This window comes from Salvelinus fontinalis, chromosome 18 (assembly GCF_029448725.1).
Source record: "Salvelinus fontinalis isolate EN_2023a chromosome 18, ASM2944872v1, whole genome shotgun sequence".
NCBI lineage: Eukaryota > Metazoa > Chordata > Actinopteri > Salmoniformes > Salmonidae > Salvelinus > Salvelinus fontinalis.
Window position 1 is genome coordinate 31,899,457 of NC_074682.1, and position 24,699 is coordinate 31,924,155.

A 24,699-nucleotide genomic window follows, 5' to 3' on the forward strand; every position below is an offset into this window, starting at 1 on the left:
CAAAAGGCACATGTTAAGAATTCAATCTTAGTTACAATTCTTACAAAAATAACAAATCAAGTTGTGAATTCTTTATTGAACATTATTTATTCATTCTATTTGTGCTTTTAACTTAATAGCACATTAGCATAAACTGAATCCTTACCAACCCCCCCAAAAAAAAAAAAATATATATATATATCATGATTCAGAGCAGTGCTTCTTTTCCAGTGACTGGAGGAGGAGGGGTCAAGAGGGATGCAGTAAAAAGAAAAAAAAAAAAAAGTGGGCTCTTGAGACATTTCGTTAGATCCTCTACCTTTTCAAAGCACATTGGAGAAGAATGTCCGAGGGAAGGGATCTTACACGAGCAACTGGATAGGATGCAAGGAATCACAGAAAGAAGAACTGAGAGTCAGAGAGCAAAAGGCACAACCAGCACTTCCTGTTCCTGTAAGCGCCAGCCACCTCTCCAGACAGAGGGCAGGCAGGGACACCGACTGACCCAGCCATAGGGAGGACATCTTTTGAAACGAACACTCAAGATCAACTCCACAATCAAACATGGGTATTGAACTTGCATTAGCCCCTTTCTCGGTGCAGTTCAAATCCATGGGGAAGGTGGGAGAAATAAAACTACCAGGACATGACAATCCTTGCTTCGCTTGGTAGCTACTCCATCTGACTGTGGCAGTTTTCACTTAAAAATAGCAGGATACAACCTTCCCCTTAAGAAAAAAATAAATATGTACAGGAAGAAGAATATCTAATCCCACAGTCTGTACAGTTTTGGGCTTATGTTACTTCATCTTTATTGCAAAAAAATACCCCAAAACAAATAAGCTGCAGAAAAGAAATCTTCCACAACTCATCCTTCCCTTTGAGTTTAGGCCTCAATACTTTACCAGTGACTTCAAGGTTTAAGACAAAACATGGACATGTACTGTTCGTTCTCCAGGATCTGTTAGTCTTAGAAATTAAAGACCACATTTTCATTAACAGGGAGGTGAAGGGATGGGGAAATTTAAGTCTTGCTTTATCCAGAATTCTGGTTGTATGAAACTCCTGAGGGCCCAAACTCGAGTTCGTCTACAGTTATGACTTTAGAAGGCATGGAAGGAAGGGGCTGTTGCAGCACGTCTGAGCCAAACCACTTGGCCAGGCCAGCTCCCCCCACGCCAGGAGGGCTACCCACACGTTGCTGGGAGTGGTTTGTCCGATGAGGGCCGTGGTTCTGTAACTGGTGGCCTGGGACTGTTGGATGCACTGAGAGAAAATGAAATTTGTCAGTGAATGCCATGAGGAACATTGGCAAACCCATGTCATAAAACTAGATACATTAAGTGCCCTCATCTCCCTGCATCTTTTAGACTGCATGAACATTAGTACAACATATGCAAAATAGGTTGAAGATGGGGTTGTTGAACTTGTTGAATAATAACAATGACAGACTGAACTGAAAATGTCACTCACTTGGTCTCGGTTGTTGCTGCTGCATGAGCGCTAGTTGCATGGAATTGCTGGCTCTGGGAAGTAAGAGAGGATGTCCCGTTGCTCCTAGGGGGTAGAGGGGTTGTCCGAGTAGGGTAGAGGGCAACCCCTGAAGCTGCGAGAGGTCAACATGTTGTGGAAATATGCCTAGGATGAAGAAAGATTTCAATGAGCACCTCAGCAATCAGTAATTTCCATCCACTTCAGAGTACAAGTAGTATTAGGTTGAAAAATGTATAACTGCTTGAGTACTGTGGATACCAATATCCATGTGAGCTTCCCAGACCCATGTTGCCTAGGGTTAAGAACATAAAATAGATTAATCTGAAATTGTATTACCCTCTCAATTTATTTCTCAGATCCCTTATCCAATTTGTTCAATAATTTATCCATAAAAATGTAATAAAATACTTTAAATTATATTTTGGAGATCTGTCCACAGAACCCCGGTAGGACCACACTGAGAACCCCTGGCTTAGCATAGGCAATTAGCGTGTTTGCGCAAACGAGGCACAGAATTACTAATCTTGATCACAAAATAACTAGTTATTTTGTGAACTGTGATTTGTAGATCAGTTCAAAACAAATACAAATGTAATCAAGAGTGGACTAGTACTAACCTGCCTGCATCAGAGCCGGGCCAAGCTGCTGTGGCTGGATGCCCTGGGCCAGCATCCTCTGCAGCACGCTGGGGTGGAGCTGGGGCAGAGCAGGGCGCACCATGGGCACATGTCCATGGGATAGCAGCGGTACTGGGTAGATTGGATGGGGGAAGGGAGAGACAGACCTGGGGGACACCAGGGTGGGGGTGTGGTGCCCAGCGGAGCCTGGCCTAGGACGCTCCTGGTGGTCCTTGGCGTACTGGCGAGCCTGGGAGTGGGAGGACAGGGGGGTGGAGCAGGCCTTTACCCCTCCAGACTGAGAACCACTACCATCCATCCCATCCAGGAAGGAGCTGGGAGAGGTACTGTCTGTAACACAGGAGCACAAACACTACATTTGACAAGACAGGAACAGACAAGTGCAGCGACGAGGGCATTCATCCACCTGACTTGAGTACTAGTTCACTACCATGTGTTTATTCATTTTATTTAATGTGCATAAATTACAAGCCCAAAATACACCAGACTAGTTTTAACCGAGAATGCCTTCCCCAAACAATGTCATTATGGACATGCAAACCTAAATTGACAAAACATTTTAAATACATACATGAAAAAGCAGTATGTGAACATACCCTCTTGAGAGTGGCCTTCCTTGCTGTCTGGACGACTACCTGGCTCATCTCGACTCTTCTCTTTCGTCTCGTACATCTTACGGATCACAGACGTGGGCACGAAAGATGGCGACAGCTGTACAACAGACAATAACCAGTAGTTACATTACTTTGAGTTATATGAGGGCATTAAAAAAGGTAACATGCAACAAACCACAGTTGGTCAAATTCAGAGCTGTAGTTACAATACTTCAAATTATATATTGTGCATAGGAGGGGAAGAGTTGGACAGCTCAAAAAAGCACTTTTTTGAAACCACTATGTGGTTTGATTCAGCGGAGTGATTGAACAGGGTCACATTAATTAGCAGACAGGTAAGTCCCCTACCTGTCTGTTTTGTGCCTAATGAATACGACCCAGACAACCTTTCAACATACCATGCTGGTGACAATGTTGCCAGGAGAGTTTCTGCCTGCAGGATGAGGTCCTGGACCAGGGGATCGGTTCATCCTGGTTTGTCTGGAGAACACACAGTGCACAATTGATACTTGAAACAAAGGTTGAAATTACAGGAGGGATCGAAACCCCTATAACAAAATCAAGGGCCCCCCATAATTACGAAAGATGAATGTTGGGCACCCCAAGTCATTGCATAATTCAATCCCTGCTTAAAAGCTACAAGTGAAAGTCACCGGTTGTGTTGGTAGGCCTTGCTCGGAGGCGGTTTGTTGTAACCTGTCTGGAAGGCGTGGTGGGCATGGAGAGCCAGGTCTTGCTGGATGATCAGAGCCTGCCGGTCAGCCTGGTCAACAGCCATGGACAGCGCCCTCATCTGGAGCCAGAGAAGAAAGCATTCATCTACCACCCGTTTTTACACACTCATCTCAAAAGGTTGCAGTTGGCATACCTTCATTGACAATAGCTAGGCTTCCATACAATTTGCGACATATGAAAATTCTGAAATCTGTAAATGTAATACATTTAAATTAAAAATAAATACATTTCCCTACCAGACTGACTTGTGGATAAAAAGCGATGAGTGCCCATAAAAAGGTACTTACCACTTCATGTAAGTTCAAAAGCTTGAAATGTTTCCATTGCATTTTCAACTCCCGATAGTGGGCACAAATGTTGAGTTAAATAGCAAAGGCCCACTCTGGTCTTGGCATGTGCACACCACCCAACAGCTCGCAGATCTAGTGCAGGTAGACTAGCCTACATGAGTTTATGGATAGGCACAATCATTTGTCTAAATGGCAGCCAAGGATCAATCATGTCACCAGAATAAGACCCTCAATACTTATCGGGAAGGATCACTCACTGTGCACTTTCACCAACTTGTGAGGTTCATCATAACATATTTAAATCTGTAGCCTAATAAACTGCATGTTTTCCCAAGTCGTAGTGGGAGAACCACACATGTAAATCCAAATACGTACATAAGTAAACACCCCTTCAAATTAGTGGATTCAGCCATTTCAGCCACACTTGCTGTTGGGTGTATAAAATCGAGCACACCGCCATGCAATCTCCATAGACAAACACTGGCAGTAGAACAGCCTTACTGAAGAGCCTAGTGACTGCAAAGTGGCAGTCATAGGATACCACCTTTCCAACTAGTCAGTTCGTCAAATTGCTGGCCTGCTCAAACTACCCCGGTCAACTGTAAGTGCTGGTATTGTGAAGTAGAAATATCTAGGAGGAATAACGGCTCACAGAACAGGACCGAGTGCTGAAGTGAGTAAAAGTTGTCTGTCCTCAGCTGCAACGCTCACTAAAGAGTTCCAAACTGCCCCGAAGCAACTTCAGCACAAGAACTGTTAGTCTGGAGTGTCATGAAGTGGGTTTCTATGGCCAAGCAGCCATACAAGTCTAAGCTCGCTTGGCGCATGGTGTCGGCTGGAGAGGTGTAAAGCTCACCGCCATTGGACACTGGGGATGTGGAAACGTGTTCTCTGGGAGTGATGAATCACACTTCACCATTTTGCAGTCCGACGGTCAAATCTGGGTTTTGCTACCTGCCCCAATGCATCGTGCCAACTGTAAAGTTTGGTGGAGCAGGAATAAAGTTCTGGGGCTGTTTTTTCCATGGTTCAGGCTAGGTCCCTTAGTTCCAGTGAAAGGAAATTTAAACGCTACAGCATGACATTCTAGTTGATTCTGTGCTTCCAACCGTGGCAACAGTTTGGGGAAGGCCCTTTCATGTTTCCACATGACAATGCCACAGTGCACAAAGACTCACTCTTTGCCTCTTCCTCTGGTACTGTACACGCATACAAAGACTGGACATTTTTCATTAAGAGCTAATGGAAACATGCAACAGCATTACAGTTCAAAAGCATTGTGGAAGTGGTATTGGAGGGCCAGGAGGAGGCACTCTTTCCTCTGGTCTAAAAAAATCCCAATTCCCCAGGGCAGTGATTGGTGACACTACCCTGTGTAGGGTGCAGTCTTTCGGATGGGACGTTAAACGGGTGTCCTGACTGAGGTCATTAAAGAGCCCATGGCACTTATCGTAAGAGTAGGGGTGTTGTCCTAGCTAAAATAAAAAATAAAGGCTACAGCGTATTATTGAACATGCAACTCCTGTAACAAAGCAGCTAGTCATTTTCAAAAACATTGGCCAAAAAGTAATTTATGAAAAACACTGCTCTAAACATAATGCGAGCAGTTGTGAGATTAAAATCAGTTTGAAACTTTTAAAAAAAGAAAGAAAAAAAAAAGAGGGGGAATCTAATAGCATCAACTATGATGGGTTGCTAATATGACTAGGATTGTGCCTTCGGCTTCTGGACAATGAAAGAAAGTTTACATAAAAAAACAGAACAGGAGAGAAATGCTTGTTAATGGCATAATTGCCTACATGTTTCTATGGATGGACTTCCACAAGGATACTTTGAAGTAAGGAAAAATATATCTCAATATTTGAAGGAAAACGTTCAGGTTTCAAAAAATTATACTGCCTCAAACTCATATTAAAGTGGTGGGTGACGTGCTGATAGTCAATGGGAGGCAGGCTATACCCTATACACCAGAATGACGAATGGGAGGCGCACTTTAATTACGAGTTGAGCTTGAGAAATAAAAATGGCTCGTTTTAAAATCGTGGCCACCAAAGTTAATTCTATATTCAAATCGCATGTTATTTGTTGAGGAATGACTGGGCTTACAAAGCAGGTTTCACTCCAGTAGCCTACAGACTGAGAAGCTACTCTCGCACTGACAGGTGGTAGGATATTCCATTCCTCAAACTAGGCTCTGTATGCTGTGCAATAAATAAGATGCATGACGACTATAAAACATAAGGCAATTTAAATTCCATAAAAAAGTATGCAAATTACACTAACGTACAGTGCATTCTAAGTATTTAGACCCCTTGACTTTCCACATCTTATGTTACAGCCATATTCTAAAATGGTTTCTCACCCTACACACAATACCCCATAAACGACAAAGGAAAAACAGGTTGACATTTTTGCACATTTATTAAATATGGAAAACTAAAGTCACAATAATGTAAATATTTATACCCATTGTTCAGTACTTCGTTGAAACAACTTAGCCAATGATTACAGCGTCGAGTATGACGCTACAAGCTTGGCACACCTGTATTTGGGGAGTTCCTCATTGTTCTCTGCAGATCCGCTCATGCTCGGTCTGGTTGGATTGGGAGCAGCAGCCATTTTCTTCTCTCCAGAGATGATCGGGTTCAAATCTGGGCTCTGGCTGGGCCACTCAAGGACATTGAGAAACTTGTCCCGAAGCCACTCCTGCATTGGCTCAGCTGTGTGCTTAGGGTGGTTGTCCCGTTGGAAGGTGAACCGTCACCCCAGTCTGAGGTTCTGAGTGCTCTGGAGCAGGTTGTCATCAAGGATCTGTACTCTGCTCTGTTCATCTTTCCCTCAATCCTGACTAGTCTCCCAGTCCCTGCCACTGAAAAACATCCCCACAGCATGATGCTGCCACCACGCTTCACCATGGGGATGGAGCCAGGTATCCTCTAGACAGGACACTTGGCATTCAGGCAAAATAGTTCATTCTTGGTTTCATCAGACCTGAGAATCTTGTTTATGGTCTGAGAGTCTTTCTGCAGGCTGTCATGTGCCTTCTGAGTACTGGCCTCCATCTGGCCACTCCACCATAAAGGCCTGATTGGTGGAGTGCTGCAGAGATGGTTGTCCTTTTGGAAGGTTCTCCCATTGCCACAGAGGAACTCTGGAGCTCTGTCAGTTTGACCATCAGGTTCTTGGTCACCTCCCTGACCAAGGCCCTTCTCCCCCGATTGCTCAGTTTGGCCAGGCAGCCAGCTCTGGAGTATCTAAACTTCTATTTAAGAATTGGAGGCCACTGTTCTTGGGGACGTTCAATGCTGCAGAAATGTTTTGGTACCATTCCCCAGATCTGGGCCTCGACATAATCCTGTCAGAGCTACAGACAATTCCATCAACTTCATGACTTGGCTTTTGCTCTGACATGCACTGTCAACTGTGGGGCCTTATATAGACATGTGCCTTTCCAAATCATGTACAATCAATTGAATTTACCACAGGTGGACTCCAATAAAGTTGTAGCAACATCAAGGATGTTCAATGGAAACAGGATGCACCGGAGCACAATTTCCAGTTGAATAAATATGCAAACAAATTAAAATAAATGTTTCTGCTTTGTTATTATGGGGTATTGTGTGTAGACTGATCAAATAATTTAATAAATTTTAGAATAAGATGTAACAAAATGTGGGAAAATCAAGGGCTCTGAACACTAAATGCACAATTTTCAGTGACTAACAGTTAACATCCCTAGGTAGTACAGTTTAAAGTGGCCTGTACATCTCCAACTGAACAGCATGCTAGCCTGTCCACTTCTAGATATTGAAATCAAGTAACCTACCTGGAAAAGATGCTTGTTTCTCAAAATGAGTTAGCAATTCCATATACAAATGGATAATTTTATGCTCATTGCTAGGGCGGTCATGAAATTGTCAGCTGGCTATTGTCATGCAAAAGACTGCCAGTCTCACCGGAATTTACCATTATTTAACAAACACCGTTAGCATCTCCAGGCCGCCATGCATAGAAACCATGACGCGCACCTTCGGAATATTTTTTGTTGTTGAATAAATCAATTTAATATACACCATCAAAATAAAGCCGTTATTTATTTTAGGCATGTCTAAAGAAACAACATTAATTTCAGAAGAACAGAATGTTATATGCCACTGGCTTGTTAATTTAGCAGACAAGATATACATAAGTCTCATGCCATTATTTAATACAAAGAAAAATATAATTCAACTTACCTGAATAAAATTTGAAGGATACTTTTTCCCCCATTCCGGAGCGAGTGTGCATATGAAGTGGCTAGGTGAAGTATAAAAATGATAATTTGAAACAGAGCCTATATGCTAGATAGAGTTATTTGGCTACTTTAGTTGTGAACGATACAATCCTTAGAAATTAAAATATACAATCTTTAGGCTGCATTATAGCCTATAGATGATTTGAGAGTAGCAAAAAAAGCTTGCACTGTTCTTTGCCTCAGGCTGCACAGTTTTTTCATCAAGTAAACATTTTCACTATTCTAAATGGTAATCTTGTATTTAATAAAATGTAAAGTAAGTTTAGATTTAGAATGGCCCATTATAAAATGGGAAGGAACAGGGAGGGGGGGGGGGCGATCACAAAAAAAACACATGCACTCCAATAATGAATGGAATCCGCTTTCCTGCGGGTTAGTTTCAGGCTACTCCGGTTATTTCACTCCACAGCATCAACCATTACAGGTGATATTCTGCATGCCATTGGCTCTCCAACCCGGTTCCTGCATTTACCCAGTGCTTAATTTGGGAAACTTGTGAAATCTATTTGCAAACATTGATAGTAACATGGTTCTCACAACAAAACATTTCATTAAACTGTTGACATGCCCCCTCTGCGTGCTGGAGGAAGGAAAGCGATGCACCGATATGAAATTGGGACGTAAGCAATATTTTCCTTGCCAAAAAAAAAGCGATGATAGTAAAAATTTTAGCAGCCTTTTAGGCATTCTAGTACAGGTAAATAGTTGAAAAACACACCAAAGAGCTATTTTGTAAGCATTTAAGCATGTCCCCTTTACCAGTAAAACATGTTTTTCACTTACTTGCTGTGCTGTTTCGTTGTTACTTTGTTCAGTCTCAACCAGGATTTCATCATACATATCAAGCAGTGAAGTTTCAGCTCTGTCTGTCCGTGGCCTCTTCTTTCCATCTGCATCTAATTTCTCATGTAAACCCTGTTTGTCTGCATCGAAGTAGTGGTTCTTGTACCTAGCGTCGAGGATGGTAGTGACACAGTAGAGGCTCAGAGAGAACTCTAGTAGAGTACCTTTCCAAGTTATGCCAACAGACCGTCAGGTTTTGTTGAGCCAGCATTAATGCCATGACAGAGTATCACGTCTGCTGCAGACGTAGTTAAGTTTATTTTGCGAGTCAATTGTTTGAATGGAGCGTGTTCACGTTTCAAACATATCCTCAGCAGCGGTAAGAGACCAAGCACATTCTTGAGAATGCAATACGGCTTTCCTCACTACCAAATCCTTGTCGACCCACTGTGCTGTCGGACTGCCAGCGCTCATGGGGCAGACGTTGCTTGTCCAAATGTCAGTCGTGAAGCTAATCGCAGTGACGTCCATAGCAAGTAGCTCATGGATGTGCGTTTCAACAATACTACGCATCTCTGGTAGGGCAACGTTTGAAAAATAGCACCTACTTGGTAGTGTGTACCCGTGCGTGACCAGTCAGCAAAAGCTAACGTCAACCGACAGGCGGTTGATTGTCAAGGGCAATGAATTCCATTCTCTTTTAATGGATTTCACCTTCTCGCTGAAATTCTTACTTCTTCAAATGACCACTCGATCCACACAGCAGACATTGTGGGCTAGGTTAGGAATGCTGTGTTGCACATGTATCGCTATATTTTTGTGCCGTCATTGTCATCTACCCAGTTGAAGTCGGCAGTTCACATACACTTCGGTTGAGTCATTGAAACTGTTTTTTTCAACAACTCCACACATTTTTTGTTAACAAACTATAGTTTTGGCAAGTCGGTTAGGTCATCTACTTGGTGCATGACGAGTAATTTTTCCAACAATTGTTTACAGACAGATTTCACTGTATCAATTCCAGTGGGCCAGAAGTTTACATACACTAAGTTGACTGTGCCCTTAAAAAGCTTGGAAAATTCCAGAAAATTATGTTACGGCTTAAGCTTCTGATAGGCTAATTGACAATTTGAGTCAATTGGAGGTGCACCTGTGGATGTAATTCAATGCCTACCTTCAAACTCCGTGCCTCTTTGCTTGACATCATAGGAAAATCAAAATAAATCAGCCAAGACCTCAGAAAATAAATTGCAGCGCTCCAGAAGTCTGGTTCATCCTTGGGAGCAATTTCTAAACGCCTGAAGGTACCACGTTCATCTGTACAAACAATAGTACGCATGTATAAACACCATGGGACCACGAAGCTGTCATACCACTCAGGAAGGAGACGCGTTTGGTCTCCTTGAGATGAACGTAATTTGGTGCAAAGTGCAAATCAACCCAGAACAAAAAAGGACCTTGTGAAGATGCTGGAGGAAATAGTTAAAAAAGTATCTATATCCACAGTAAAACAAGTCCTATAGCAACAACCTGAAAAACCACTCAGCAAGGAAGAAGCCATTGCTCCAAAACCGTCATAGAAAAGCCAGACTACGGTTTGCAACTGCACATGGGGACAAAGATAGTACTTTTTGGAGAAATGTCCTCTGATGAAACAAAAATAGAACAGTTTGACCATCATTTTGTTTGGAGGAAAAAGGTACGTTTGCAAGCTGAAGAACACCATCCCAAACGTGAAGCACGGTGGTGGCAGCATCATGTTGTGGGGGTGCTTTGCTGCAGGAGGGACTGGTACACTTCACAAAATAGATGGCATCATGATGGAAAATTGTGGATATATTGAAACAACATCAAGACATCAGTCAGGAAGCGGGTCTTCCTATTGGACAATGACCGTAAGCATACTTCAAAAGTTGTGCAATCACAAAGCCCTGACCTCAATCCCATAGAAAATGTGGGCAGAACTGAAAAAGCTTGAGCGATCAAGGAGGCCTACAAACCTGAATCAGTTACACCAGCTCTGTCAGGAGGAATGGGACAAAATTCACCCAACTTATTGTGGGAAGCTTGTGGAAGGCTACCCAAAACATTTGACCCAAATAAAAAAAAATGTAAAAAGGCAATGCTACCAAGTAGTAATTGAGTGCATGTAAACTTCTTACCCACTGGGAATGTGATGAAAGAAATAAGTAATTCTCTACTATTATTCTGACATTTCACATTCTTAAAGTGTTGAACCTAACTGACCAAAGACAGGGAATTTTTACCAGGATTAAATGTCAGGAATTGTGAAAAACTGAGTTTAAATTTATTTGGCTAAGGTCTATGTAAACTTCCGACTTCAACTGTAGGTACACACGGCAGCTTTGACATCAGTTCTGCACTGCGTCGTTAAACTAGACATTGGGCCGAGGTCGGCATTTTTAGCCAATATCGGCCAATTCCGATACATCAATGCATCCCTAAAACGCACGGTGGTTAAATATTCTGTAGCAAAAGTTAGTCAGCCTATTAAATAAGAGTACAAATTCACTCTAATTGTAGGCTTAGCTGCCCTGCACAAGCAATGAACCAACAGCGTCGCCTAGGCCTAGAAGTTATCTTCTAGACTCATGGATAGAAAGTTCGGGGCACAGCATTAGGTAAGCAGTCCATCCAGTACACATAATGCAGTCTACACGCAAAGGTGAATACTCATATTGAACAAATTAGGATATATGTTAGACCAATGTAACAAAGAAATCTTAAAATCTGTTTATTTTATGTTTTTCTGCCATGCGTAATATGCGGTAGGCTATGTAGTGGCACAATCCTTTTAATTCAGTCTTTTTGGGGGGCTCACAGGCCTATGCATGTGCATAAACTAGTATGCTTATGGTTGTTTAGAATGAATCATAGAACACACGGTCCATTTCGTTATGTTAGGCTTCGAAACATCCAACGACCATGTTTTCCACTGTTTCAATCTACTGTTAAACTTCTTCGTTCAAATTGATCACAATGAGGGGAGTTCTAAAAGCACATATTGCTTTGATAAGGGTTTCATGCAATTTTCAATTGTATATATGTCAGATAGGGCTGTATAGTCTGAGTAGCAGGCCATTAGCGAGTTGGGAACTACCAACGTATGTCCAGAGTACATAAGAGTTTACTGTGACTCAATGGTCACATAGAATTTTCCTGCGGTCCTGACTCATGACGGCCGATAACACCGTCACCAGCCCTACTCATTGCACATTTATAAAAACAGAATACAGCTAGCACGTAACAGTATGTGGAAAATGCTGCTCGAGTCAAACTGATAGGGATGTGAATCTTTCCATTTTAAGACTATTCGATATGCATCTAAAGCAGGAAAGGCTGGTGGGAGGAGCTATAGGAGGACAGGCTCATTCTAATGGAACTGTCAAACATACAGAAGCCACGTTTGACTCCATTCATTACAAAGAGCTCATCCTCCTACAACTCCACCCACCAGCCTCCGCTGACCTAGATACAAGGGCTCCGATACAGGAACAGTACATTTTAGTCTGAAAGGATTCAGTGTGACTTGAGAACAAATCAATGTGATTAGTTTCAATATACTAAGATGTTGCATAAACACATTCATTTTCTATTCTAAATAAAAATCTGCTGCTGGAGCTCATGAGCTGGAGGAGCTGTCTGTACTGTAGGCCCCTAATCTAGCCACCACACTATCACTTTCAGATTAGGTATTTTCAGATAGAAAGAAAGTAATATGAGCAACATAAAAATAAAATTGTAGTGAATTGGCAATTCCCAATGTTTGAATGGATTTTCTGATGGATGCATTCTACATTTAGATCAGTTTGGAGTACGCGCACCGATGCAGTCCAAACTTAAACATTGGAATCTGGAACCGATGCGTAGAGGTGAATAGTTACAGCCCTAGAAACAAAGCATTAGTTTTCTAGAAAAAATGGAGTATTAACGAAAAGGTTAAGTAGGGTATGCTCTAAGTTGAGACATAAAAAAAATATATTACAGTAAAATATAAATGGCTCAATGTCGTTTCGGTGTCTATGAATAATTCTGTTCGATCAAACCTCAAATTGCAAGTTGAAACTACTTGTCAGATAGGTAGTAAAAGTAGTCATCTTTAATATTTGTTGTTGTGAGTGGCAGAGGGGCTTAGTGTGTGTGTGTGGAAAGGGACACAGTACACAAGGAGACAAGACATGAGAAGTGGAAATAAACGTTCATAACCTTGTAATACAGGCATTTGGAATTTTGCACTAAAACAAATTTAATAAGTCGCCCAGCCCTACTTCAGAACTGTTACTGTCCCAAAATTAGGCCCGGCACAATACCAGTATCAAATCATTTGTCCATGACAAAAAGGAAAACAAAGCAGACTTTAGGTCCTATAAAACCTGTTGTATGTAAAATAGTGTCCTATAGCTTTGAAAATAAAATGGATGATAACAATGTTTGTTTCAAATATTAGGATTGTTTACCTAAAGTTCACTCATTAGTATCAAACAGAGTTTCAAGATACTGGTATCGTCCTGGCCCGACCCATCATTGGGCAATTTGATAGACAAGAGTATCTCTGACCTGTTGCTGCTGTTGTAGGGTGGGTCCATGTCCAGGACCAGGGCTGAAGGATCTATGGATCTCTGGGAACTGCTCCCCCATCATGGGCTGTGGACCAACAGGGTAACCTGAAAACATCACAAGACAAAACAGTCACTCAATCACACACACACTGTAGTTATTAGGCACCAAATGGAAGAAAAGTCCCCTGAAACAGGGGTGGGGTAGAGACTCTGAACATTTGTGCCCTAATGAACACAACCTAGTCTTAGCTTCCACAGAGTAATGTCTACCGGTGGGAGGATGCATGCGTCCATGGAAGTAGTCAGGAGAGGGAGCCCTCTGTGGGTAGAGTGGAGGCGAGGGACCCCTGTGCTGTAGCAGGCTGTGTTGAGGACCAGGGTGTGGAGGGGCATTTGGGCTGCCCAGCAGGCTGTGGAGGAGGGAAGGGGAGCCTCTACAGGGAGGTCCCTGTGCACCCAGAAGCTCCTGTAACAGTTTTACACACTGCTCAGACAGGATCAACACAATCATAACACAAGCGCTAATCAGGGAGTCCCCCATTCCTAAACAAACCAGCCAAACAATAATGCCATCCTTTCATGCTACAGCTTACTATCAAAATCCCACATGCAAGCTAGTCCCAAACCACACACCTGGAATATGTTCTTGTGCTGTTGGGCTGGCACTTTGGCTTCAGGCGGGGGCACTACAGCAGAGTTTGAGGGCTGATTGAGCTGTAAATGGGGTGAAAGGTTGTGTAATCAGACAGCCGTCTTGGTAGTTGACACACTTAACCCATCCTACTGGGCATTTTCTGATGCATACATTTTTATTTTATTTCACCTTTATTTAACCAGGTAGGCCAGTTGAGAACAAGTTGTCATTTACAACTGACCTGGCCAAGCTAAAGCAAAGCAGTGCGACAAAAACAACAGAGTTAAACATACAGTCAATAACACAAATGAAAATAACAGATTATTCTATGTACAGTGTGTGCAAATGTAGAAGAGTAGGGAGGTAGGCAAAAATAACTACAATTTAGCATTAATATTGGAGTGATAGATGTGCAAGTAGATACTGGGGTGCAAAAAAGAACAAAATAAGTAATAATATGGGGATGAGGTAGTCAGGTGTGCAATTTACAGATTGGCTGTGTACAGGTAGTGATCAGTAAGCTGCTCTGACAGCTGATGCTTAAAGTTAGAGGGAGATATGAGTCTCCAGCTTCAGTGTATTTTACAATTCGTTCCAGTCATTTGGCAACAGAGAACTGGAAGGAAAGGCGGCCAAAGGAAGTGTTGGCTTTGGGGATGACCAGTGCAATATACCTGCTGGAGCGCGTGCTACCGGTGGGTGTTGCTATGGTGACAGTGAGCTGAGATTAGGCGGGGCTTTACCTAGCAAACACTTATAGATGACCTGGAGCCAGTGGGTTTGGTGACGGATATGTAGTGAGGGCCAGCCAACGAGAGCATACAGGTCGCAGTGGTGGGTAGTATATTGGTCTTAGGTGGCAAAACAGATGGTACTGTGATAGACTACATCCAGTTTGGTGAGTAGAGTGTTGGAGGCTATTTTGTAAATGACGTCGCCGAAGTCAAGGATCGGTAGGATGGTATGTTTTACGAGGGTTTGTTTGGCAGCATGAGTGAAGGAGGATTTGTTGCGAAATAGAAAGCCGATTCTAGATTTAATTTTGGATTGGAGATGCTTAATGTGAGTCTGGAAGGAGAGTTTACAGTCTATCCAGACACCTAGGTATTTGTAGTTGTCCACATATTCTAAGTCAGAACCATCCAGAGTAGTGATGCTAGTCGGGAGGGAGGGTGAAGAGCACGCATTTAACTTGACTAGCATTTAAGAGCAGTTGGAGGCGCCAGGAGTGTTATGGCATTGAAGCTCGTTTGGAGGTTTGTTAACAGTGTCCAAAGAGGGGCCAGACGTATACAGAATGGTGTCGTCTGCATAGAGGTGGATCAGAGAATCACCAGCAGCAAGAGACATCGTTGATATATACAGAGAAGTCGACCCGAGAATTGAACACTGTGGCACCCCCATAGAGACTGCCAAAGGCACGGACAACAGGCCCTCCGATTTGACACACTGAACTCTGAGAAGTAGTTGGTGAACCAGGCGAGGCAGTCATTTGAGAAGCCAACATATGCTTTGGTTAACAAACGTGTTACACATCCCATTTTTACAACGTCAAAATACTAGAAATTACTGAGGTCATCCAATGGAAAACAGATTGTTATGTACAAGACATTATGGGTGGGTTGCACCAACATGGATAAAATTAATCTAGGATTTGAGCTAATATAGGTTTATAATTAGAGATGCTGCACCACCTCAATTTAAATCTGGATCAGTAAATCTATGACTAAAGGTTTTAAACTATGATTAGTGACATGTTACACCAATATGAGGTATTGTGTGAGTTTAAACAAAGTAGCTAGCCAACTTGCAAAATGAGGCCACAAAGTTCCTGTTCCTTGATAAAATAATCACAAGGAAACGTCAGAACTACTGCAACTATTGTAAAAGGTTCTCATGGGTTGGCTGATATGAAATAAAATCTGTTATTTGCCAGTACTAGAAAGAAAACTAATTTGTTAGCTACTGTAGCTAGCGAGTTTATAAACCAAGCTAGCGTACAATATTTATTGTCATTACTTAACGCTATTTAGCTATTCATTTGTCCGCTAGCCACCTGATCATGGCAAGTCAAAGTTCAAATTTCTCCACTCATGAAAAAAATTAAAATATCGCCGGAGCTGATGGAGGAATTTAGTAACGTACTGGAGGATAAGACAGACAACACGACTGGCAAAAAGTAGTAAGACACCTGGGACATTTAATGCGACAAATGTAAATGGATTGACATGGACTGAAGGGAAGAGGGAACCAAATCAAATTGTGGTGGAAAAAAAGCAAAAGCCAAAAAGGATGTGGCAAAGGAAAGGCGGAGGCTATTTCTGACCGAAGCCAGAGGGGGGCCTCCGTCCAAGGGGATTGATCCTATCACCCAGAAGATATGCGAGATGATTCCCCAGCAGTTTTCCCCTCTCCATAACCCCTATGATGGACAATTTGACCCACCAATATTTAGTAAGCATAAATAACAATGCACGTTAAAACTAACATTAATGCTACTTCACTAATATGTTACCGTTATCAGGCCCGTTACAGCATGTTGCATAACATCATTCGTACCAAGGCTGGGCATATCATAAAACCCAATTCAATTGTTGTACAAAATGGGCACATAAATAGCCCACTGAATAACGAGTCAATTATCCTAAAATGCAACTGGTCTCTATTCTGAGGAACTCTTTTTAGTCTCTACACAGTTGATATGCTGCCATTTTATCAGTTAAACCATCTCAAGTGGCAGTTCAGAAATAATCTCCAATCTAAGTTTATTTTTTTTTTTTATTCATTGACCAACAGGCTAAAAATGTGTCTAGGTTTAAAGTGAAAATGTAACTTAGATTAGAGCAAGGATTTAATTGTGGTGCAACAAGATTAATAGTTAAAACTTGTTTTAACCCAGTTTAATAGTTATTCCATGTTGGTGCAACCCACCCTATAACATCTTTTTGACATGACAATTCTAACATTAGTCACGGCAGATTAACCTATTTCCTACAAAAAGCAACAATTGATCGTCCGATCTGAACATTTTCCCATTGGGATGGAGAAGAGAAAAATATGGCTCAGCCAGAGGCAATGAAAGTCCTGAATGTAGATATACCTTCATGTTCATAGAGTAAAGTAACAGACATTCACCAGGGCACAAAACCACACAAACGTAACAGGACAATGATAATCCAGTCAAATTTGATATGAAGGATAATGTTAAGGGTTAATGTAAAGAAAATATGTATGCAATCCTTTGATTGTCATGTTAATGCATTGAGGTTCAGGTGAATCCAGAACGCCCCTCGAAAGAGGAAGTCTTCGAACTTCCCTATACAAATTTATACCCATCACTGTTCTAGACATACCGACTTTGGTGGTTTGATTTAATGGTTAGGATGTTAGCTTTCATGCATCATTTGCTTTTGAAACCCTACATGTAGCACTTACATGGGATGTAAAAGGCCACACACAGCAAAACATACATGGGTCAGTTTACCATACTCTAGGTTAACTGAAGCAGCTCAAAGCAGTCAGGGCTTAAACATCCAGCTTGACCTGAGAGGCAGCATGACAACAGGACAGTCAGTGCTTTTTAAAGATTAGCCGAGAGTAGCACACTTACGTTGCTGTTCACCTGGTTTTCTTTGGGGTGGCTGGGCAGTGTTCCACTTGCCTTCATGCTGCTGACCAACTTGTTGAAGGCGGCCATGTCAGGGTCTCTGGCCCGTGAACACGGGGGCCCTGCACTGGGGCCTACACCGCCTGTTAGAGCCTGCTCCAGGTGCTCAGCCATGAAGGGTGTGCCACTGCTGGTGCTGCATCCCTGTTGCTGGTGGGCCTTTCGAGGCATCTGGTGGTGCAGCTCAGAGCCCACTTTCAGCCCCTTCAGGCCCCCCTCTACCTCCTCCAAAGAGAGAACTACGCCCGAGTGAGCTGGGGGACAAGGCAGAAGGGCAATGTAAACATGCACATCATACCAATGCACCAAAACCTACAAACCATTACTCTCGTCATAAACGCTGAACTAGCCACATGACCTAACCATTTTTTACAAGACAAATTTTGTAGTAGACTTGCAGCCGATGTAGTTGACATGGTGGAATTTTGGTAGTGGTTATGTAAAGGATGACTCACTGCTCTGCTGTAGCCGTTGCTTGTTAACATTGAGGCTGGAGAGGAGGGGTTTCAAGTCTATCTTGGCCTTGTGTAACAGCTCCAGGATGTCCACCTTGTCCCTACGCTCCACTGACTGGATGGGGGTGAAGTAGGGGACAGGGCCCCCCTGGCTAGGGGACGTACAGCGGGGATCCAGCCCTGAGGGAGGGGTAAACCAATCATTTCCCAAATTGACAACAGGGTGCAGTTTCCTGGACAAATTACATTTATTTGTGTTTATTTCAGGGCTAGGCTTAATCTGTGGCCAGACCAAATGTGTGTTAGTCCTCAATATGTAAAAAAAGTAATGCATTTCATATTGTTTTCAATTATGTTCCTATAATAAAAATTTAACAGAAGGCATAACTAAGAAAACCATGAAGTCCCCCCCCCCGGGGATGAAGTCTAGATGTTCTTGCCTGGTCCCAGATCAGTTTGTGCAGTCTTGCCAACTCCTATGTCATTGTCATGCCAATGACCACAGGAGTCGGCAAGACAGCAAACAGATCTGGGACCAGGCTAGAAGTGTGACCCTTCCTTACCGGCCAGTCTCTCCAGCTCCTCGTGGGGGGTGGAGCGCAGGCTGGAGGAGCGGCTGCCTGAAGGACTCAGGTTACTGGAGAACCACCGGCTGAAACGGCTGGCCGACACAGGGCCCTCACCCAGAACATCCTCTATCATCTGCAACATAGGGACAGAGGCCGGTCAGAGGAAAGCTGGTAGTCCAGAGTGGCAGACTGCTAAAGGGTGGGTGGGTGTGACGTGGCACTTACATTTAGGGCTCTGTCCATGTCCCCACTTGAACTTTTTGTCAGTAGTATACCCTTCATTCATTGAATCTGTGCTTTATTTCCCTATCCTATATCTATAAAATAGGGAAATGAGCTTCCTTTGCTAATAATTTGCAAGGTATTCTAATAAGTGACGTAATAAACTGGAACACATGGGCATACATTTGCATTAGACTGAACCCTAACAAAACCACCACACTGGAGGAAAAACCGGTTGGGTCCCTTACAACAACCTTTCACTGCAAAAAAATATGTTAGAAAGTACAATGTCCTTGACAGGATGACAATGCCACCATCATCCATCCAAACAGACAAAGGAAAGTCCCAAGTGATAAAGCCATGAAACTACTAACCTCCAGTGTATGAAAAGACCATGTGTAGCCAACTACAGACCAATGCATGGTACATTTAGAGTTGATGTATAACACAGTGCACACCTTATAGCCCCCAAACACACACCTTAAACATGCAGTGCTGCCCAGGACTTACAGAGGCCAGTCCTGGCATGGTCTTCTCCAGGTTGAAGAACTCATTGAAGTCAAAGTCTCCTGATGTCTGCTCTGGTAGGACCTCTGGGCGAGGGACCTCCTGGTCTGCTGTAGAGTGAGAATCTCTCACGACTTGCTCCTCTGCTAGCCCACCGTTACATTCCACTGTTGAACACATTAATGCAAACACGACAATGAATAAACACATAGCAAACAGACCATAAGGGTAGCTTGCTGGTTTAAGATAATCTGATAGCTGAATGGCTGAAGTTAGACAATTACATTGATGAAAGCTACAATATTAAACCTGACGTACAACCTAAAAAAAAATCAAAAAAAGTTGCATCAGATATCACCCACTACACATGCTTTTTAAAGTAAACTGAGTTCTTAAAAAAAAATGTTTTACTCAAACCACCCGCACACCAGATATCTTTGACACCCTTGCTGTAAACAGACAACCTTTTTGGGGAACACCAACTCCCATGATCTCCAATGGTGATATGATGCAGCACGACTTGCCTTCTCTCACGGCGTCTGTCCTCTTCCTGGAGCGTTTGGGTCTGCGCTTGTCCTCCTCCAGGATCTTGTCATCAAAGCCAATGAGCTCAATGGTCTCTGATTGGCTGGTCGGGCCCCCTGAGAACCACTCCGGCTCCTCCTCCAGGTCATTCCTTCTCCTCTCACTGAACACACGCTTGTCCCCAAAGTCACGCTGCAGGAAAGGGAAGAACTGGTATACGCCAAATCTAACAAGCTGCTAAATACCATGGGAAATCTTTAAAGAGAGCAAAGAGTGGAATGTGTACACAGCTCCTGACGATTGTCATTTAGATATATTACTGCAGGAAGTAAGCCTCCCATTGAGGCACAAGAAATAACCATTTTTTGTGTCGGTACATACAGATAACCATTTGTCCCTTTAGGGTCATTCTGTTTGAATTGAATGCAGATCAGGAAGCAGCAGACACTAACCCTGAACCTCTTATCCTTGAAGTCTCGCTCCTTCTCCACGCGGGGTTCCCTCTCCCTTTCGAACCCTCGGGCCGCCATGATGCGCCCACTGCCGATGCGCCGCGCCACACCCAGCCGGAGACTATCATTCTCCTTATTCTCCAGGGGGCTGACAGGGCGGCGGGTGGGTGCAGGCAAAGCGTTGCCAACGCACCCCCCTCCGAAGCTACGACGCTGTGGGCTGAGCACCACATCCAGGTCATCCTCCTTTAGTCGCTCACGGGGATCTGAGAACAGTGTTACAAAAAAAACAGTTAGCATTCAACATTAACACTAATGCTTCATGGCTTATTCTACAAAGAATAGTAAGAGTAAGCAAGGTGGCATGTCTAAGGACAGCTGTACAAATTTGAGCTCAAATTCCCTCAAACCCTTATGGAGTATGTTTTAAATATGTGTATGTCACAGTCATTTGAATATCAGCTATGAAAATGATATACTAGATTACTCATTTACCTGCAATTCTACGTTTCAGAGGGATCCTATCATCCACAAAGTCCTTATATCCATCCACAGGAGAGCTGCACTCCGAGGTGGGGTACAGCGAAGCATGCCACTTCTCAGGGTCCCACACACCATCACTGGACACCCCCCACCACAAAGAAACACAACAGTTAAACCAGAGGGAACAACTCAACAGTTGGCATAGAACGACAAGTGTTGTGTCAAATTATTCCAAAGTGTGACAATCTAAGAAACACCCACCTGTCAAATTTTTCCAAAAGACAGTCTGGCCTTTCATTAGAGATTGGTAAATATTTGATCTCCAAAAGCTCCTTCTGTAAGAAGACAAATTATGTTTACTCACAAAGTTGTGCTGCTAGGTGCGCAGCTATCCATTTATATTAGCCATGCATCGCCAAAATACCTTGGTATATCTGTAAGGGGATGGGCCAGTTGATTCCTTGACCACCTCGGTGTCACCGTTCTCCTGCACCTCTACACAAGCACCCCTTTCCATGACTCCGTCGGGGGGCCAAACCAATATATAACTTCTGTTTTAAGATCTTAGTAGTATACCTGTTAAAGAATAACATTTTGTTATGAAATAACCAATACAGGCCTACTATATCTACCAAAAGATAAAAATCTGAATATTCAAACATCATTCTGGCATTATTTTAAATGTAGGTTGCGTAGTAATTACAAGAAAATAGTAAATATCAACATGCAAAGAACAAGCCTATTTCATTACTAGCTACATTCGAGAAATACATCGTCTTTCTTGGAGTTAAACGCAGACAAGATGAAATTGCAAAACTAAACTGGTCTGGCAACAAGTCATCCATCCATACCTGAGCGGCATAGCGAAGTGGCGATTAACCTTACCAAGTTAGCTAATGATGGCAATTAGGTAGCCAACTAACGTTCGCATGCTAGGAAATTGGCGATCATTAGCTAGCAAGCTAAATAATTGAAAGTAAACAAGCAGTCAATCAACTGGAAGTAACGTTATCCATCTAAATTACTAAGAGTCAGGCAAATGTAAGCTGACTCACTAAAATGTGTAACTACCGTTAGCTAGCTAATTGAAAGGTGCACTGGCAGATGATATGAATACGCTGATACTTAAACCGGCGTCAAATATTCGATGAATGGCTAACAATTAGCTAAACGTTAACTAGCTACCTATCGAGTTTAAAGTTACACGACCGTTGGCGTCGTGTTTGGTTTACTTGGTAGTTAACTAACGTTATGTAGTTGGCCAACTAGTTAGCATACTTAGAGCCCAAAACTTTGTTTAGTTGACCAAGCCAGCCTGAACGCCGACTTGTGGGATAATTTGATAGCCAACTAACGCGTTAGTCTCAAATTCAATTAATAAATGCCGAGCACAGTCAAGTAACGTTAACAAACCCACCAACATAATTCACTCTTAATAAAGTTGCAGATACGTATATGTAAAGGTACGCTTTCACTTACAATTCTGTTCAGAAGACGTATGAAGCCAAAAGATGTTAGCTAGCTAACCTAGCTCTACGGCTAGTTAGCCAGCTAGCTAGCTAGGGATAAAGCCTTCCAATAAGTGCACTTTTTCTTACAATTAACTAGGGTAGTTTTGTCAGCAAAGAGCCAACGCCCGTGATATTTCTACGAACACAAATCCAAAAGTATACTGGCGTCTTATATTGTCGAAGTAAACTTGTCTTCGGTATATGTTTCGTCGTAGCAGCGAATTTACGTTCATCACCGCTTAGTTCGGAACGAGTTCTTCGTAGGCTTGATTATATAGTGCCCATCACTAATGCCTTGCTCAACTATTTCGAAATATAATAAATAATTTCTTAAAACCATTACTGTCTTTGACTATGTCTATTTTGGCTATGAAAAGAATGTATATGTATTTAAATAAAATATAAACGGCTGCTTGTCTTTTATGAGTGAGTCATTTCATATCAGGCATTCTGTATGGTCAGCTAATTGTTATCATTCCAAAGCAGAGCGATGAAAGCTGATCATTTTCACACTTTCAATGCTTTTTAAAAAAACAACTAGCCCTTTCCTTGATTGCTAATTTGATATGTAGGCCTGGCCAACCAAAGGGTACTCAACACATCCACATTTTTATTTCTTAGTAAATTATACCAGTACCCTGTCATGTTAAGGCAAGATTATCTGTGCTTTACAGTACCCTGAACTGAACGTACGTTTTTTGTTTATATAGTCATTGTTGGTTTGCACAGAGTAAGTTTGTAAGACAGCACGCCGTCACTTAATAACAAGGGTGCCACCATAAAGATCAGCATCTTTATTTATTTTAAAGGGTATGACAGAAGCACCAAACGTTTTGTTAAAAATTAATGAACTTGATCCCACAAAGCTGGCCTACTTCAACATGTCTGTAAAACTCGCTCATCCCACTGGTTTCAACTTCACCTCTACGGAAGAAGAAACTTCATGATTGGACGGACAATGAGCCTCAACTGATGAAAGGGTGTGCGTGGTGCAACTGCAAAATATACACAGCTGAGAAAACCGCAAGAATAAGCATGAACAAAGGCCGTGACCTCGGCGATTTCCCTTCAAAACAAAAGTCCCGCAATGAATATGGTATTTTTTTTATAGAAATGGTCAAATGTTATTAGGAAATGTTAGCAGACTTAGAATTTTGTTTAACAATATAAAAAAAGGGAAATGAGCTTGAATGCAGTATGTTCTTCAAATTGGACATACATAATTGCCTGAACGTTGTGTCGCAGTAAAGGGGGCGGGGCGTCCATTCTACTCAGGAGCATTTCGAGTTTCCAAATCCACAGTTTACACCCCAATGAGTGTCGCTTCTCATTTTGCGGCACTTAAAGAGTGGCCAATCAGCTTAATTCTATAGTGTTTTTCATATTGGTTATACAGTGCATTCAGAGCTCTTCACTTTTTCCACATTTTGTTACGTTACAGCCTTACTCTATGGATTAAATTAAATTGTCCCCCCCCCCATCAATCTACACACAATACCCCATAATGACAAAGCAAAAACTGTTTTTTAAATATTTTTGCAAATGCATAAAACATTTAAAACTGAATATCACATTTACATAAGTATGCTGACCCTTTACTCAGTACTTTGTTGAAGCACCTTTGACAGTGATTACAGCCTCTAGTCTTCTTGGGTATGACGCTACAAGCTTGGCACCCATGTATTTGGGGAGTTTCTCCCATTCTTCTCTGCAGATCCTCTCAAACTCTGTCAGGTTGGATGGGGAGCGTCGCTGCACATTTTTTCAGGTCTCTCCAGAGATGTTCGATCGGGTTCAAGTCCGGGCCACTCCGGGACATTCAGAGACTTGTCCCGAGGCCACTCCTGCGTTGTCTTGGCTGTGTGCTTAGGGTCATTGTCCTGTTGGAAGGTGAACCTTCACCCCAGTTTGAAGTCCTGAGTGCTCTGGAGCAGGTCTTCATCAAGGATCTCTCTGTACTTTGCTCCATTCATCTTTCCCTCAATCCTAACTAGTCTCTCAGTCCCTGAGAAAACATCCCCACAGCATGATGCTCCCACCATGATTCACCATCGGGTTCTTGGTCCTCTCCCTGACCGAGGCCCTTCTCCCTCGAGTTCTTGGTTCCAAACTTGGTGGTTCCAAACTTCAGCAATTTAAGAATGATGGAAGCCACTGTGTTCTTGGAGACCTTCAATGCTGCAGACAATTTTTGGTACCCTTTCCCAGATATGTGCCTCGACACAATCCTGTCTCAGAGCTCTAAGGACAATTCCTTCGACCTCATG

General features: G+C 42.6%; 1 protein-coding gene across 1 annotated transcript; it reads right to left on the minus strand.

Annotated features, from left to right (window-relative positions):
- Positions 1-56: 56 nt before the first annotated feature.
- On the minus strand, positions 57-22,711 carry eif4enif1 (eukaryotic translation initiation factor 4E nuclear import factor 1). The gene is made up of 19 exons (XM_055868973.1): positions 22,401-22,711; positions 21,346-21,497; positions 21,183-21,256; positions 20,934-21,058; positions 20,439-20,704; positions 19,986-20,178; positions 19,465-19,628; positions 18,727-18,865; positions 18,164-18,343; positions 17,652-17,962; positions 14,041-14,121; positions 13,678-13,873; positions 13,406-13,512; positions 3,379-3,518; positions 3,124-3,205; positions 2,708-2,822; positions 2,091-2,441; positions 1,453-1,617; positions 57-1,245 (listed from the first exon to the last, which is right to left on the minus strand). Exons 2-19 carry the CDS (start codon positions 21,436-21,438, stop codon positions 1,016-1,018), a joined length of 3,012 nt encoding a protein of 1,003 aa, XP_055724948.1. The 5' UTR covers positions 21,439-21,497; positions 22,401-22,711; the 3' UTR covers positions 57-1,015.
- Between the last annotated feature and the right edge of the window lie 1,988 nt (positions 22,712-24,699).